Source organism: Bos mutus, chromosome 26, assembly GCF_027580195.1.
Source record: "Bos mutus isolate GX-2022 chromosome 26, NWIPB_WYAK_1.1, whole genome shotgun sequence".
In the NCBI taxonomy this organism is placed as follows: Eukaryota; Metazoa; Chordata; class Mammalia; order Artiodactyla; family Bovidae; genus Bos; species Bos mutus.
Genome location: NC_091642.1, coordinates 9,604,195 through 9,621,387, shown reverse-complemented (window position 1 = coordinate 9,621,387; position 17,193 = coordinate 9,604,195). Strand labels below are relative to the sequence as shown.

Below are 17,193 nucleotides of genomic sequence, written 5' to 3'. Positions count from 1 at the left end.
CTTCCACTGACAAGTCCTGGAGAGACTGCGAGCAGCCTGCTGGCAATAGGTGCCATTCCCCCAATCATCTCCATGTGCTCTGGTGATAGGCTGTGGGTCTGTGATTTATTTTATATCCAGGCTAAGTTTTGTGTTTGAAAACAACATGGAGTTCAGTGGAAAGCAAGCCTTCAGAACAATTTCGGGTCAAGTGAGGTAGAGACCCAAGTTGGGTGAGCAGCAGAAAGAGGCACCTTGGGGGGCTGGGAAGCTGTGTCTGGTGGTACCCTGATGCATGGGCTCCTGTCCATCTCAGGGGTCATTAGGGATGCAGGACGTGGGCACCCTCTCCCTCTGGCATCCCAAGGCTGAGCTCTGCTCCTGAATTCCAGGAGTTGTGGGGAACCAATCAGAGAATGTGCATAGCTCAGCACACAGACATGGTTCCCTGACACAGTCCCTGGTGGGTCAGCCATGATGGCCAGACTTCAGTCAAGAGCTCCCGATAAGGAACAAGAACTAGACTCAGTCTCTTTCCTTGGAAGATATCGAAATCTCACTCAGACATCAGGACTCCTTCCTTCAGGAGACAAAGAGAGTGACTTTTCCTGTCTCCTTCCAGGAACCGAATCGGGTTTGGCCCTGAGGCTGGTGAACGGAGAACACAGGTGTCAGGGCCGGGTGGAGGTCCTGTACCGAGGCTCCTGGGGCACCGTGTGTGACGACAGCTGGGACACCAACGACGCCAACGTGGTCTGCAGGCAGCTGGGCTGTGGCTCGGCCATTTCAGCCCCAGGAGGTGCCCGGTTCGGTCAGGGCTCAGGGCCCATTGTCCTGGACGACGTGGGCTGCTCAGGCCATGAGACCTACCTGTGGAGCTGCTCCCACAACCCCTGGAACACACACAACTGCGGACACAGCGAGGACGCCAGCGTCATCTGCTCAGGTGGGTCTCAAATAAGCTGGGTGCGCTTCTCTGGAGGTGGTTTCTTGCTCACATTCTGATCCCCTTGCGAAGCACTCTCTACATTTCCCTTTCCCTTGAAATCCTCCCAGTGCTTTGCTTATTCAGTATATTAGCTTTTGTCTGGCCCTTGGGTATGTAGATTGAGAATTACAAAAAAAAAAACAAAAAACCCAAAACACATGGAAAGTGACATTTCGCTCCATGCCCCAGTGCAAACCAGAGGCAAAAGAGCGCAGGTCTGCCAGGAGGTCTCTGAGCGGAGGGCATGGGCTGCGGCTGCCAGTGGCCCCGGTTCTTCCTCCTGAGTCCTGACTGTGGCCCCTCCAAGGAACTAGGAAGCACAGTCTGGCACCCGGACTGCTGTGAGCAGGGCAGTGGCCCCTCTGTGACCTGCCAGGCACTGCCTTGAAATCCCCTAAGGTCGAGCCTGACAGATCACACAAAGGACTTGACCTGGAGCTGGAGCCCTGGCTCACTGCCTCAGTGGATCCATAAAAGCTGTGAGCCTGACGATTGACTCTGCATCCACTGTGTCATCAAGACACAGAGTCAATTATCTTGACATTGGAAATAAGAGCTGCTGGTCTGTTGGAACTTCTCAGAAGGAGCCTCTTTGGAGGGTTGAAGATGGCAGAGCCCACCCCTTCCCATGGCAGAGCAGGTGCAAGGACTGGCAGCTCATCTGCTCTAGAGCTTAGCATCACTCCCTTTGGCCCCATGGAGCCCCTTCTGCACTATGTGTCTGACCTGCCCTCTTTCGCCCCCAGCTGCCCAGACCCAGTCCACGGTTGTGCCAGGTGAGTCCTGCTGCCTCTTGACCCCAGGATGTCCTCTCCCCAGCAGTCAGCCCCATGGGCCCCAACAAGTAGCCCCAGGAGGGAACTGAGGATGTTTTCCACCTCTCAATACCTGCCCAGGACCACAAAGACACTTCCAGATGAGCCATAAGACAGGCATCCTCTGGACTGGCTCAAGATTTCAGGACTTCGTGGCTACACAGTGTCTCCCAGAGCTCGGATGACAGGGTGGTCTGTCCTGGGGTCATTTCTGCTTGAACGTATTCCTGGACCAAGACTTCTGTGTATGGAGAGGACAGAGCTTTTTCCTGTCCTTTACCCCAGATGGAGTCTAGGTGATGCTATTACTAAGAAGTACCCAGTCAGCAGGGCATGCTGATGGCTCTATGGGCTGTGCCACCTCCTTAGATGACTGTGTACCTTTGATGACATGATCTGGGCTCACAAAAACTCTCAGAAAAAGCTTCTTCCCAGATGGTGGAGCCCCTCAGGTCCCACTGTCCTGTCCCTGGTCATAGGAACGAGACCTACCTTGATTCTACCGACCTTCTTTGTAATCCTGCTTTGTTTCCCCGGCAGATTGGTGGTATCCGACAACTGCCTATGGTAAGCAACATTAAGATCCTGCTAAATTACCAGCATGCCACACTCCAGTCCACAGACATGGATGCAGTTTTGGCCTCTTGGGTCCAGGTTCTGAGGTCACTACCTCATCTAATCTGGACGGTTGCCTTCATTGCCAGAGATATGGATAAGCTTTACCTATGAGTTGTGCCATATGTTACTCAGAATGCTTTTGTTTGCAAGTATTAGGATGGCCACTCACACTCTCTTAATTAGGGCTCGTGCCTCGGCCTACATGTCGAGGATACTGAGCCATAGGGCAACCTTCAGGTACAGCAGGATCCAGAAGTTCCAATACTCTTTGTCCCCATGCACTTTTCTGACCTCTGCTTGGTTTTGTTTATGAGCTGCACTGTCAGGTTGCTTCCGGCCAGGGGCGCCTGTCAGCCACTAGTCTCCTGCCACAGGAGGAAAGAGTCTTTTTGTTCTTGATGTTGAGCTGACAAGTCCTGGAGGGATTGTGAACAGCCTGCTGGTAATAGGTGCCTTCTCCCCAGTCATCTCCAAGTCCTCCAATGATATGCAACAATTCCAAGGTTATTTCAGGATTCAAGCAAAAAAAAAAAAAAAAAAAAAAAAAAAAAAAAGCTCAAGCTACACTTTGTGTGTGAAAGTACCTGAATGCGTACTGAGTGGAAAAGTCTTCAGAATAACCTTGGGCTGATGGAGTGGGTTCCCACGTAGGGGTGAATGGCCGAACTCGGCACCTTGGTGGGAATGGGAAGCTGTGTCAGTGGTCTCCTTTGCAGAGGCTCGTTTTATCCCAGAGGTCTCGGATGTAGGTTGCCCACACAGGCTGTGGGCTTCCCTCCTACCACCTGCATCTTGAGACAGGATTCAGTGCCTGAATTGCTGAATTTGGGGATGCCATCAGAGAACCTGCAAAGCTAGTCCACAGTGCACAGTCAAGGCTTCTATCACACAGCCATCGGAGATAAAGAGTGAGGACCACGCTCAGTCCAGTCCTTATGGACTCACTGCCTGACCCTCAGCAGCCTTTCCTGGAAGAAATCTGAATCTCAGGCCCCAGTGCCTTTTCCTTCAGGAGAAACAGGAGGCTGACTTTTCCTGTCTCCTTCTAGGAACCGAATCGGGTTTGGCCCTGAGGCTGGTCAATGGAGGTGACAGGTGTCAGGGCCGGGTGGAGGTCCTGTACCGAGGCTCCTGGGGCACCGTGTGTGACGACAGCTGGGACACCAACGACGCCAACGTGGTCTGCAGGCAGCTGGGCTGTGGCTGGGCCATTTCAGCCCCAGGAGGTGCCCGGTTCGGTCAGGGCTCAGGGCCCATTGTCCTGGACGACGTGGGCTGCTCAGGCCATGAGACCTACCTGTGGAGCTGCTCCCACAGCCCCTGGAATTCACACAACTGCGGACACAGCGAGGATGCCAGCGTCATCTGCTCAGGTGGGTCTCAAATATGCTGGGTGCGCTTCTCTGGAGCTGGTTTCTTGCTCACATTCTGATCCCCTCACGAAGCACTCTCTACATTTCCCTTTCCCTTGAAATCCTCCTAGTGCTTTGCTTATTTAGTATATTAGCTTTTGTCTGGCCCCTGGGTATGTAGATTGAGAATTACCAAAACAACAAACCAAATGGAAAGTGACATTTCGCTCCATGCCCCAGTGCAAACCAGAGGCAAAAGAGCGCAGGTCTGCCAGGAGGTCTCTGAGTAGAGATCATGGGCTGGGGATGCCAGTGGCCCCGGTTCTGCCTCCTGAGTCCTGGACCGTGGCCCCTCCAAGGAACCGGGAAGCACGGTCTAGACACCAGAACTGCTGTGAGCAGGGCGGTGGCCCCTGTAAGACCTGCCAGGCACCCCCTTGTCATCCCCTAAGGTCGAGCCTGACAGATCACACATGGGACTTGACCTGGGGCTGGGACCCTGTCTCATTCCTCAGTGGATCCATAAAAGCTGCGAGCCTGGCAATTGACTCTGGATCCAGTGTGTCATCAAGACACAGAGGCAATCACCTTGACTTTGGAAATAAGGGTGCTGGTCTGCTGGGACCTCTCAGGAGAGCATCTTTGAGGGTTGAGGATGGCAGAGGCCCCGCCGTCCATGGCAGAGCAGGTGCACGCACTGACCCCTCACCTGGTCTGCAGCTTAGCATCACCCCCGTTACACCTGTGGAGCCCCTTCTGCACTATGTGTCTGACCTGCCTTCTTTCTCTCTTTCCCAGCTTCCCAGACCCAGTCCACGGTTGTGCCAGGTGAGTCCTGCTCCCTCTTGACCCCGGGACCTCCTCTCCCCAGCAGTCAGCCCCATGGGCCCAAACAAGTAGCCCCAGGAGGGAACTGAGGAGGTTTTCCACCTCTCAATACCTGCCCAGGACCACAAAGACACTTCCAGATGAGCCATAAGACAGGCATCCTCTGGACTGGCTCAAGATTTCAGGACTTCGTGGCTACACAGTGTCTCCCAGAGCTCGGATGACAGGGTGGTCTGTCCTGGGGTCATTTCTGCTTGAACGTATTCCTGGACCAAGACTTCTGTGTATGGAGAGGACAGAGCTTTTTCCTGTCCTTTACCCCAGATGGAGTCTAGGTGATGCTATTACTAAGAAGTACCCAGTCAGCAGGGCATGCTGATGGCTCTATGGGCTGTGCCACCTCCTTAGATGACTGTGTACCTTTGATGACATGATCTGGGCTCACAAAAACTCTCAGAAAAAGCTTCTTCCCAGATGGTGGAGCCCCTCAGGTCCCACTGTCCTGTCCCTGGTCATAGGAACGAGACCTACCTTGATTCTACCGACCTTCTTTGTAATCCTGCTTTGTTTCCCCGGCAGATTGGTGGTATCCGACAACTGCCTATGGTAAGCAACATTAAGATCCTGCTAAATTACCAGCATGCCACACTCCAGTCCACAGACATGGATGCAGTTTTGGCCTCTTGGGTCCAGGTTCTGAGGTCACTACCTCATCTAATCTGGACGGTTGCCTTCATTGCCAGAGATATGGATAAGCTTTACCTATGAGTTGTGCCATATGTTACTCAGAATGCTTTTGTTTGCAAGTATTAGGATGGCCACTCACACTCTCTTAATTAGGGCTCGTGCCTCGGCCTACATGTCGAGGATACTGAGCCATAGGGCAACCTTCAGGTACAGCAGGATCCAGAAGTTCCAATACTCTTTGTCCCCATGCACTTTTCTGACCTCTGCTTGGTTTTGTTTATGAGCTGCACTGTCAGGTTGCTTCCGGCCAGGGGGCGCCTGTCAGCCACTAGTCTCCTGCCACAGGAGGAAAGAGTCTTTTTGTTCTTGATGTTGAGCTGACAAGTCCTGGAGGGATTGTGAACAGCCTGCTGGTAATAGGTGCCTTCTCCCCAGTCATCTCCAAGTCCTCCAATGATATGCAACAATTCCAAGGTTATTTCAGGATTCAAGCAAAAAAAAAAAAAAAAAAAGCTTCAAGCTACACTTTGTGTGTGAAAGTACCTGAATGCGTACTGAGTGGAAAAGTCTTCAGAATAACCTTGGGCTGATGGAGTGGGTTCCCACGTAGGGGTGAATGGCCGAACTCGGCACCTTGGTGGGAATGGGAAGCTGTGTCAGTGGTCTCCTTTGCAGAGGCTCGTTTTATCCCAGAGGTCTCGGATGTAGGTTGCCCACACAGGCTGTGGGCTTCCCTCCTACCACCTGCATCTTGAGACAGGATTCAGTGCCTGAATTGCTGAATTTGGGGATGCCATCAGAGAACCTGCAAAGCTAGTCCACAGTGCACAGTCAAGGCTTCTATCACACAGCCATCGGAGATAAAGAGTGAGGACCACGCTCAGTCCAGTCCTTATGGACTCACTGCCTAGACCTCAGCAGCCTTTCCCTGGAAGAAATCTGAATCTCAGGCCCCAGTGCCTTTTCCTTCAGGAGAAACAGGAGGCTGACTTTTCCTGTCTCCTTCTAGGAACCGAATCGGGTTTGGCCCTGAGGCTGGTCAATGGAGGTGACAGGTGTCAGGGCCGGGTGGAGGTCCTGTACCGAGGCTCCTGGGGCACCGTGTGTGACGACAGCTGGGACACCAACGACGCCAACGTGGTCTGCAGGCAGCTGGGCTGTGGCTGGGCCATTTCAGCCCCAGGAGGTGCCCGGTTCGGTCAGGGCTCAGGGCCCATTGTCCTGGACGACGTGGGCTGCTCAGGCCATGAGACCTACCTGTGGAGCTGCTCCCACAGCCCTGGAATTCACACAACTGCGCACACAGCGAGGATGCCAGCGTCATCTGCTCAGGTGGGTCTCAAATATGCTGGGTGCGCTTCTCTGGAGCTGGTTTCTTGCTCACATTCTGATCCCCTCACGAAGCACTCTCTACATTTCCCTTTCCCTTGAAATCCTCCTAGTGCTTTGCTTATTTAGTATATTAGCTTTTGTCTGGCCCCTGGGTATGTAGATTGAGAATTACCAAAACAACAAACCAAATGGAAAGTGACATTTCGCTCCATGCCCCAGTGCAAACCAGAGGCAAAAGAGCGCAGGTCTGCCAGGAGGTCTCTGAGTAGAGATCATGGGCTGGGGATGCCAGTGGCCCTGTTCTGCCTCCTGAGTCCTGGACCGTGGCCCCCAAGGAACCGGGAAGCACGGTCTAGACACCAGAACTGCTGTGAGCAGGGCGGTGGCCCCTGTAAGACCTGCCAGGCACCCCCTTGTCATCCCCTAAGGTCGAGCCTGACAGATCACACATGGGACTTGACCTGGGGCTGGGACCCTGTCTCATTCCTCAGTGGATCCATAAAAGCTGCGAGCCTGGCAATTGACTCTGGATCCAGTGTGTCATCAAGACACAGAGGCAATCACCTTGACTTTGGAAATAAGGGGTGCTGGTCTGCTGGGACCTCTCAGGAGAGCATCTTTGAGGGTGAGGATGGCAGAGGCCCCGCCGTCCATGGCAGAGCAGGTGCACGCACTGACCCCTCACCTGGTCTGCAGCTTAGCATCACCCCCGTTACACCTGTGGAGCCCCTTCTGCACTATGTGTCTGACCTGCCTTCTTTCTCTCTTTCCCAGCTTCCCAGACCCAGTCCACGGTTGTGCCAGGTGAGTCCTGCTCCCTCTTGACCCCGGGACCTCCTCTCCCCAGCAGTCAGCCCCATGGGCCCCAACAAGTAGCCCCAGGAGGGAACTGAGGAGGTTTTCCACCTCTCAATACCTGCCCAGGACCACAAAGACACTTCCAGATGAGCCATAAGACAGGCATCCTCTGGACTGGCTCAAGATTTCAGGACTTCGTGGCTACACAGTGTCTCCCAGAGCTCGGATGACAGGGTGGTCTGTCCTGGGGTCATTTCTGCTTGAACGTATTCCTGGACCAAGACTTCTGTGTATGGAGAGGACAGAGCTTTTTCCTGTCCTTTACCCCAGATGGAGTCTAGGTGATGCTATTACTAAGAAGTACCCAGTCAGCAGGGCATGCTGATGGCTCTATGGGCTGTGCCACCTCCTTAGATGACTGTGTACCTTTGATGACATGATCTGGGCTCACAAAAACTCTCAGAAAAGGCTTCTTCCCAGATGGTGGAGCCCCAGGTCCCAATGTCCTGTCCCTGGTCATAGGAACGAGACCTACCTTGATTCTACCGACCTTCTTTGTAATCCTGCTTTGTTTCCCCGGCAGATTGGTGGTATCCGACAACTGCCTATGGTAAGCAACATTAAGATCCTGCTAAATTACCAGCATGCCACACTCCAGTCCACAGACATGGATGCAGTTTTGGCCTCTTGGGTCCAGGTTCTGAGGTCACTACCTCATCTAATCTGGACGGTTGCCTTCATTGCCAGAGATATGGATAAGCTTTACCTATGAGTTGTGCCATATGTTACTCAGAATGCTTTTGTTTGCAAGTATTAGGATGGCCACTCACACTCTCTTAATTAGGGCTCGTGCCTCGGCCTACATGTCGAGGATACTGAGCCATAGGGCAACCTTCAGGTACAGCAGGATCCAGAAGTTCCAATACTCTTTGTCCCCATGCACTTTTCTGACCTCTGCTTGGTTTTGTTTATGAGCTGCACTGTCAGGTTGCTTCCGGCCAGGGGGCGCCTGTCAGCCACTAGTCTCCTGCCACAGGAGGAAAGAGTCTTTTTGTTCTTGATGTTGAGCTGACAAGTCCTGGAGGGATTGTGAACAGCCTGCTGGTAATAGGTGCCTTCTCCCCAGTCATCTCCAAGTCCTCCAATGATATGCAACAATTCCAAGGTTATTTCAGGATTCAAGCAAAAAAAAAAAAAAAAAAGCTTCAAGCTACACTTTGTGTGTGAAAGTACCTGAATGCGTACTGAGTGGAAAAGTCTTCAGAATAACCTTGGGCTGATGGAGTGGGTTCCCACGTAGGGGTGAATGGCGAACTCGCACCTTGGTGGGAATGGGAAGCTGTGTCAGTGGTCTCCTTTGCAGAGGCTCGTTTTATCCCAGAGGTCTCGGATGTAGGTTGCCCACACAGGCTGTGGGCTTCCCTCCTACCACCTGCATCTTGAGACAGGATTCAGTGCCTGAATTGCTGAATTTGGGGATGCCATCAGAGAACCTGCAAAGCTAGTCCACAGTGCACAGTCAAGGCTTCTATCACACAGCCATCGGAGATAAAGAGTGAGGACCACGCTCAGTCCAGTCCTTATGGACTCACTGCCTAGACCTCAGCAGCCTTTCCCTGGAAGAAATCTGAATCTCAGGCCCCAGTGCCTTTTCCTTCAGGAGAAACAGGAGGCTGACTTTTCCTGTCTCCTTCTAGGAACCGAATCGGGTTTGGCCCTGAGGCTGGTCAATGGAGGTGACAGGTGTCAGGGCCGGGTGGAGGTCCTGTACCGAGGCTCCTGGGGCACCGTGTGTGACGACAGCTGGGACACCAACGACGCCAACGTGGTCTGCAGGCAGCTGGGCTGTGGCTGGGCCATTTCAGCCCCAGGAGGTGCCCGGTTCGGTCAGGGCTCAGGGCCCATTGTCCTGGACGACGTGGGCTGCTCAGGCCATGAGACCTACCTGTGGAGCTGCTCCCACAGCCCCTGGAATTCACACAACTGCGGACACAGCGAGGATGCCAGCGTCATCTGCTCAGGTGGGTCTCAAATATGCTGGGTGCGCTTCTCTGGAGCTGGTTTCTTGCTCACATTCTGATCCCCTCACGAAGCACTCTCTACATTTCCCTTTCCCTTGAAATCCTCCTAGTGCTTTGCTTATTTAGTATATTAGCTTTTGTCTGGCCCCTGGGTATGTAGATTGAGAATTACCAAAACAACAAACCAAATGGAAAGTGACATTTCGCTCCATGCCCCAGTGCAAACCAGAGGCAAAAGAGCGCAGGTCTGCCAGGAGGTCTCTGAGTAGAGATCATGGGCTGGGGATGCCAGTGGCCCCGGTTCTGCCTCCTGAGTCCTGGACCGTGGCCCCTCCAAGGAACCGGGAAGCACGGTCTAGACACCAGAACTGCTGTGAGCAGGGCGGTGGCCCCTGTAAGACCTGCCAGGCACCCCCTTGTCATCCCCTAAGGTCGAGCCTGACAGATCACACATGGGACTTGACCTGGGGCTGGGACCCTGTCTCATTCCTCAGTGGATCCATAAAAGCTGCGAGCCTGGCAATTGACTCTGGATCCAGTGTGTCATCAAGACACAGAGGCAATCACCTTGACTTTGGAAATAAGGGGTGCTGGTCTGCTGGGACCTCTCAGGAGAGCATCTTTGAGGGTTGAGGATGGCAGAGGCCCCGCCGTCCATGGCAGAGCAGGTGCACGCACTGACCCCTCACCTGGTCTGCAGCTTAGCATCACCCCCGTTACACCTGTGGAGCCCCTTCTGCACTATGTGTCTGACCTGCCTTCTTTCTCTCTTTCCCAGCTTCCCAGACCCAGTCCACGGTTGTGCCAGGTGAGTCCTGCTCCCTCTTGACCCCGGGACCTCCTCTCCCCAGCAGTCAGCCCCATGGGCCCCAACAAGTAGCCCCAGGAGGGAACTGAGGAGGTTTTCCACCTCTCAATACCTGCCCAGGACCACAAAGACACTTCCAGATGAGCCATAAGACAGGCATCCTCTGGACTGGCTCAAGATTTCAGGACTTCGTGGCTACACAGTGTCTCCCAGAGCTCGGATGACAGGGTGGTCTGTCCTGGGGTCATTTCTGCTTGAACGTATTCCTGGACCAAGACTTCTGTGTATGGAGAGGACAGAGCTTTTTCCTGTCCTTTACCCCAGATGGAGTCTAGGTGATGCTATTACTAAGAAGTACCCAGTCAGCAGGGCATGCTGATGGCTCTATGGGCTGTGCCACCTCCTTAGATGACTGTGTACCTTTGATGACATGATCTGGGCTCACAAAAACTCTCAGAAAAGGCTTCTTCCCAGATGGTGGAGCCCCCCAGGTCCCAATGTCCTGTCCCTGGTCATAGGAACGAGACCTACCTTGATTCTACCGACCTTCTTTGTAATCCTGCTTTGTTTCCCCGGCAGATTGGTGGTATCCGACAACTGCCTATGGTAAGCAACATTAAGATCCTGCTAAATTACCAGCATGCCACACTCCAGTCCACAGACATGGATGCAGTTTTGGCCTCTTGGGTCCAGGTTCTGAGGTCACTACCTCATCTAATCTGGACGGTTGCCTTCATTGCCAGAGATATGGATAAGCTTTACCTATGAGTTGTGCCATATGTTACTCAGAATGCTTTTGTTTGCAAGTATTAGGATGGCCACTCACACTCTCTTAATTAGGGCTCGTGCCTCGGCCTACATGTCGAGGATACTGAGCCATAGGGCAACCTTCAGGTACAGCAGGATCCAGAAGTTCCAATACTCTTTGTCCCCATGCACTTTTCTGACCTCTGCTTGGTTTTGTTTATGAGCTGCACTGTCAGGTTGCTTCCGGCCAGGGGGCGCCTGTCAGCCACTAGTCTCCTGCCACAGGAGGAAAGAGTCTTTTTGTTCTTGATGTTGAGCTGACAAGTCCTGGAGGGATTGTGAACAGCCTGCTGGTAATAGGTGCCTTCTCCCCAGTCATCTCCAAGTCCTCCAATGATATGCAACAATTCCAAGGTTATTTCAGGATTCAAGCAATAAAAAAAAAAAAAAGCTTCAAGCTACACTTTGTGTGTGAAAGTACATGAATACGTACTGAGTGGAAAAGTCTTCAGAATAACCTTGGGCTGATGGAGTGGGTTCCCACGTAGGGGTGAATGGTAGAACTCGGCACCTTGGTGGGAAAGGGAAGCTGTGTCAGTGGTCTCCTTTGCAGAGGCTCATTCTATGCCAGAGGTCTCGGATGTAGGTTGCCCACACAGGCTGTGGGCTTCCCCTCTTTCCACCTGCATCTTGAGACAGGATTCAGTGCCTGAATTGCTGAATTTGGGGATGCCATCAAGGAACCTGCAGAGCTAGTCCACAGTGCACAGTCAAGGCTTCTATCACACAGCCATCGGAGATAAAGAGTGAGGACCACGCTCAGTCCAGTCCTTATGGACTCACTGCCTAGACCTCAGCAGCCTTTCCCTGGAAGAAATCTGAATCTCAGGCCCCAGTGCCTTTTCCTTCAGGAGAAACAGGAGGCTGACTTTTCCTGTCTCCTTCCAGGAACGGAATCGGGTTTGGCCCTGAGGCTGGTCAATGGAGGTGACAGGTGTCAGGGCCGGGTGGAGGTCCTGTACCGAGGCTCCTGGGGCACCGTGTGTGACGACAGCTGGGACACCAACGACGCCAATGTGGTCTGCAGGCAGCTGGGCTGTGGCTCGGCCATTTCAGCCCCAGGAGGTGCCCGGTTCGGTCAGGGCTCAGGGCCCATTGTCCTGGACGACGTGGGCTGCTCAGGCCATGAGACCTACCTGTGGAGCTGCTCCCACAGCCCCTGGAATTCACACAACTGCGGACACAGCGAGGATGCCAGCGTCATCTGCTCAGGTGGGTCTCAAATATGCTGGGTGTGCTTCTCTGGACGTGGTTTCTTGCTCACATTCTGATCCCCTCACGAAGCACTCTCTACATTTCCCTTTCCCTTGAAATCCTCCTAGTGCTTTGCTTATTTAGTATATTAGCTTTTGTCTGGCCCCTGGGTATGTAGATTGAGAATTACCAAAACAACAAACCAAATGGAAAGTGACATTTCGCTCCATGCCCCAGTGCAAACCAGAGGCAAAAGAGCGCAGGTCTGCCAGGAGGTCTCTGAGTAGAGATCATGGGCTGGGGATGCCAGTGGCCCCGGTTCTGCCTCCTGAGTCCTGGACCGTGGCCCCTCCAAGGAACCGGGAAGCACGGTCTAGACACCAGAACTGCTGTGAGCAGGGCAGTGGCCCCTGTGTGACCTGCCAGGCACCTCCTTGTCATCCCCTAAGGTCGAGCCTGACAGATCACACATGGGACTTGACCTGGGGCTGGGACCCTGTCTCATTCCTCAGTGGATCCATAAAAGCTGCGAGCCTGGCAATTGACTCTGGATCCAATGTGTCATCAAGACACAGAGGCAATCACCTTGACTTTGGAAATAAGGGGTGCTGGTCTGCTGGGACCTCTCAGGAGAGCATCTTTGAGGGTTGAGGATGGCAGAGGCCCCGCCGTCCATGGCAGAGCAGGTGCACGCACTGACCCCTCACCTGGTCTGCAGCTTAGCATCACCCCCGTTACACCTGTGGAGCCCCTTCTGCACTATGTGTCTGACCTGCCTTCTTTCTCTCTTTCCCAGCTTCCCAGACCCAGTCCACAGTTGTGCCAGGTGAGTCCTGCTCCCTCTTGACCCCGGGACGTCCTCTCCCCAGCAGTCAGCCCCATGGGCCCCAACAAGTAGCCCCAGGAGGGAACTGAGGAGGTTTTCCACCTCTCAATACCTGCCCTGTTCACTCTGGACCACAAAGACACTTCCAGATGAGCCATAAGACAGGCATCCTCTGGACTGGCTCAAGATTTCAGGACTTCGTGGCTACACAGTGTCTCCCCAGAGCTTTGGGTGACAGGGTGGTCTGTCCTGGGGTCATTTCTGCTTGAACGTATTCTCAGGACCAAGAGTTCTGTGTATGGAGAGGACAGAGCTTTCTCCTGTCCTCCGCCCCAGGTGGAGTCTAGGTGATGCTATTACCAAGAAGTACCCAGTCAGCAGGACATGCTGATGGCTCTATGGGCTGTGCCACCTCTTTAGATGAGTGTGTACCTTTGATGACATGATTTGGGCTCACAGCAAACTCTCACAAAAGGCTTCTTCTCCCTGGACCGTGGAGTCCCTCAGATCCCACTGTCCTGTTCCTGGTCATAGGAATGAGACCAACCTTGATTCTACTGAGCTTCATTGTAATCCTGCTCTGTTTCCCCTCCAGAGTGGTGGTATCCGACAACTAGTTATGGTAGGCGTCACTTGGATGCTGCTGAACTCTCAGGGTTCAATGTCTAAATCTTGGCTTAAAGCTCTGTGTTCACCACCTCATTCAACGGCAGGGATTCCGTCTACTCATCAGAACTGTGGATAACCTTCACCTATCCGTTAGAGAATGTATTAGTCAGGCTGTTTCAGTTTCCATGTGGTAAGATTTCAACCGACACTCAAGCTGGACTAGGACCTAGTAACTTCCATGTCTAAGACATTTAGTCATAGTTCTGTCTTCAGCTACAGCTGAATCCAGAGGTTCCAGGACTACCTGTCTTAACCACTTTTTAGACCTCTGATTTCCATGTGTTGGGCTTCATTCTAACTTTCATTCCTGTCATGGGGGCAGGGGTCAGCTCCAAGTCTACATCCCAACAGGAAGAAAGAGCCTCTTTGTTCTAGATCTTCAGCTGACAAGTCCTGGAGAGACTGGCAGACTCAGGTTCTGCCTCCTGAGTCCTGGACCATGGCTCCCCCAAGGAACTGGGAAGCACGGTCTGGGCACCAGGTCTGCTGTGAGCAGGTCAGTGCCCCTGTGTGACCTGCCAGGCACCCCCTTGTCATCCCCTAAGGCCGAGCCTGACAGATCACACACGGGACTTGACCTGGAGCTAGAGCCCTGTCTCTGCCTCAGTGGATCTATAAAAGCTGTGAGGCTGACGATTGGCTCCGGGTCCACTGTGTCATCAAGACATAGAGTCAATTACCTTGATATTGGAAATAAGAGATGCTGGTCTGTTGGGACTTCTCAGGAGGAGCCTCTTTGGAGGGTTGAGGATGGCAGAGGGCCCCCCACCCATCCATGGCAGAGCAGGTGCAAGGACTGACACCTCAGCTGCTCTGCAACTTAGCATCCCCCCCTTAGCCCACGTGAAGCCCCTTCTGTGCACTGTGTCTGACCTCAGCTACCGAGACCCAGACCATGGTTGTGCCAGGTGGGTCCTGCTGCCTTTTGACTCCAGGACGTCCCCTCCCCCACCGTCACCCCCAGGATTCAAGCTTAAAAAAAAAAAGATTCAAGCTACACTTTGTGTGTGAAAGTACCTGAATACGTACTGAGTGGAAAAGTCTTCAGAATAACCTTGGGCTGATGGAGTGGGTTCCCACATAGGGGTGAATGGCCGAACCTGGCACCCTGGTGGGAATGGGTAGCTAGTGTAAGTGGTCTCCAGCTGCAAAAGGTCATTCTATCCCAGAGGTCTGGGATGTAAGCTGTGGGCTTCCCACCTGCATCCTGAGACAGGATTCAGTGCCTGAATTGCTGAATTTGGGGATGCCATCAGAGAACCTGCAGAGCTAGTCCACAGCGCACAGTCAAGGCTTCTATCACACGCCGTCGGAGATAAAGAGTGAGGACTACGCTCAGTCAAGTCCTTATGGACTCACTGCCTAGACCTCAGAAGCCTTTCCCCTGGAAGAAATCTGAATCTCAGTCCTCAGTGCCTTTTCCTTCAGGAGAAACAGGAGGCTGACTTTTCCTGTCTCCTTCCAGGAACCGAGTCGGGTTTGGTCCTGAGGCTGGTGAACGGAAGTGACAGGTGTCAGGGCCGGGTGGAGGTCCTGTACGGAGGCTCCTGGGGCACCGTGTGTGACGACAGCTGGGACACCAACGATGCCAACGTGGTCTGCAGGCAGCTGGGCTGTGGCTCGGCCATTTCAGCCCCAGGAAATGCCCGGTTCGGTCAGGGCTCAGGGCCCATTGTCCTGGACGACGTGGGCTGCTCAGGCCATGAGACCTACCTGTGGAGCTGCTCCCACAACCCCTGGAACACACACAACTGTGGACACAGCGAGGACGCCAGCGTCATCTGCTCAGGTGGGTCTCAAATAAGCTGGGTGCGCTTCTCTGGAGGTGGTTTCTTGCTCACATTCTGAACCCCATCGAGAAACCCTCTCTACATTTCCATTTCCCTTGAAATCCCCTTAGTGTTTTGCTTATTTATTATATAGGCTTTTGTCTGGCCCCTGGGTATGTAGCTGGAGAATTAGAACAGAAATACACACCCAGTGCAAACCAGGGGCAGAAGAGCACAGGTCTGCCAGGAGGTCTCTGAGCAGAGGGCATGGGCTGCGGCTGCTGGTGGCCTCGGTTCTGCCTTCTGAGTCCTGGACCGTGGCCCCTCCAAGGAACTGGGAAGCACGGTTTGGGCACCAGGTCTGCTGTGAGTAGGGCATTGGCCCCTGTGTGACCTGCCAGGCACCCCCTTGTCATCCCCTAAGGTCGAGCCTGACAGATCACACATGGGACTTGACCTGGAGCTGGGGCCCCGTCTCAGTGTCTCAGTGGATCCATAAAAGCTGTGGGCCTGACGAATGCTCCGGGTCCACTGTGTCATCAAGACACAGAGTCAATCACCTTGACTTTGGAAATAAGAGATGCTGGTCTGCTGGGACCTCTCAGGAGGAGCATCTTTGGAGGGTTGAGGATGACAGAGGCCCCGCCATCCATGGCAGAGCAGGTGCATGCACTGACCCCTCACCTGGCCTGCATCTTAGCATCACCCCTTTGCCCCCATGGAGCCCGTTCTGTGCACTGTGTCTGACCTGCCTTCTCTCCCCTCCAGCTGCCCAGACCCAGTCCACGGCTGTGCCAGGTGAGTCCTGCTGCCTCTTGACTCTGGATGTCCCCTCCCCCCAGTAACCCTCAGGGCCCCCAACTGGCAGCGCCAGGAGGGGACTGTGGAGGTTTTCCACCTCTCAGTACCTGCTCTGGTCACTCTAGAGCATGTAGACGGTTCCAGATGAGCCATAACACAGGCATCTGATGCTCTGGACTGCCTCAGTGATTTCAGACTCCCCAGAGCTTTGGGTGACAGGATGGTCTGTCCTGGGGTCATTTCTGCTTGAATCCATGCTCTGGACGAAGAGTTATGTGTATGGAGAGGACAGAGCTTTCTCCTGTCCTCCACCCAAGGCCGAGTCCAGGTGTTTATATTACCAAGAAGTATCCAGTCAGCAGGACATGCTGATGGCTCTGTGGGCTGTGCCGCCTCATTAGATGAGTATGTACCTTTGATGACATGATCTGGGCTCACAGCAAACTCTCAGAAAAGGCTTCTTCTTCCCGGACTGTGGAGCCCCTCAGAACCCACTGTCCTGATCCCAGTCACAGGAACTAGACCAGGATTCTACGGACCTTCTTTGTAATCCTGCTCTGTTTCCCCTCCAGATTGGTGGTATCCAACAACTGACTATGGTGAGCGTCATTCAGGTCCTGCTCAACTACCAGCATGCAACATTCCAGTCCACAGACATGGGTGTAGTTCTTGCCTCTTGGGTCCAGGTTCTGAGGTCACCACCTCATCCACTCTGGATGGTTGCCTTCACTGGCCAGAGTTATGGATAAGCTTTACCTATGAGTTGTGCCATATGTTACTCAGAATGCTTTTGTTTGCAAGTATTAGGATGGCCACTCGTGCTCTCTTAATTTGGGCTGGTGCCACGGCCTACATATTGAGGATACTGAGTCATAAGGCAACCTTCAGGTACAGCTGGATC

At 53.5% G+C, this 17,193-nt stretch overlaps 1 protein-coding gene across 1 annotated transcript in view; it reads left to right on the top strand.

The window, feature by feature from the left end:
- Positions 1-17,193, top strand: part of DMBT1 (deleted in malignant brain tumors 1) — a 67,373-nt gene that overhangs the window by 19,383 nt on the left and 30,797 nt on the right. The window contains 17 exon segments of the mRNA XM_070363768.1: positions 602-925; positions 1,714-1,743; positions 2,323-2,349; positions 3,450-3,773; positions 4,551-4,580; positions 5,160-5,186; positions 6,277-6,540; positions 6,543-6,599; positions 7,374-7,403; positions 9,095-9,418; positions 10,197-10,226; positions 10,806-10,832; positions 11,922-12,245; positions 13,024-13,053; positions 15,188-15,511; positions 16,260-16,289; positions 16,865-16,891. Coding sequence (XP_070219869.1) covers positions 602-925; positions 1,714-1,743; positions 2,323-2,349; positions 3,450-3,773; positions 4,551-4,580; positions 5,160-5,186; positions 6,277-6,540; positions 6,543-6,599; positions 7,374-7,403; positions 9,095-9,418; positions 10,197-10,226; positions 10,806-10,832; positions 11,922-12,245; positions 13,024-13,053; positions 15,188-15,511; positions 16,260-16,289; positions 16,865-16,891 — 2,229 coding nt within the window.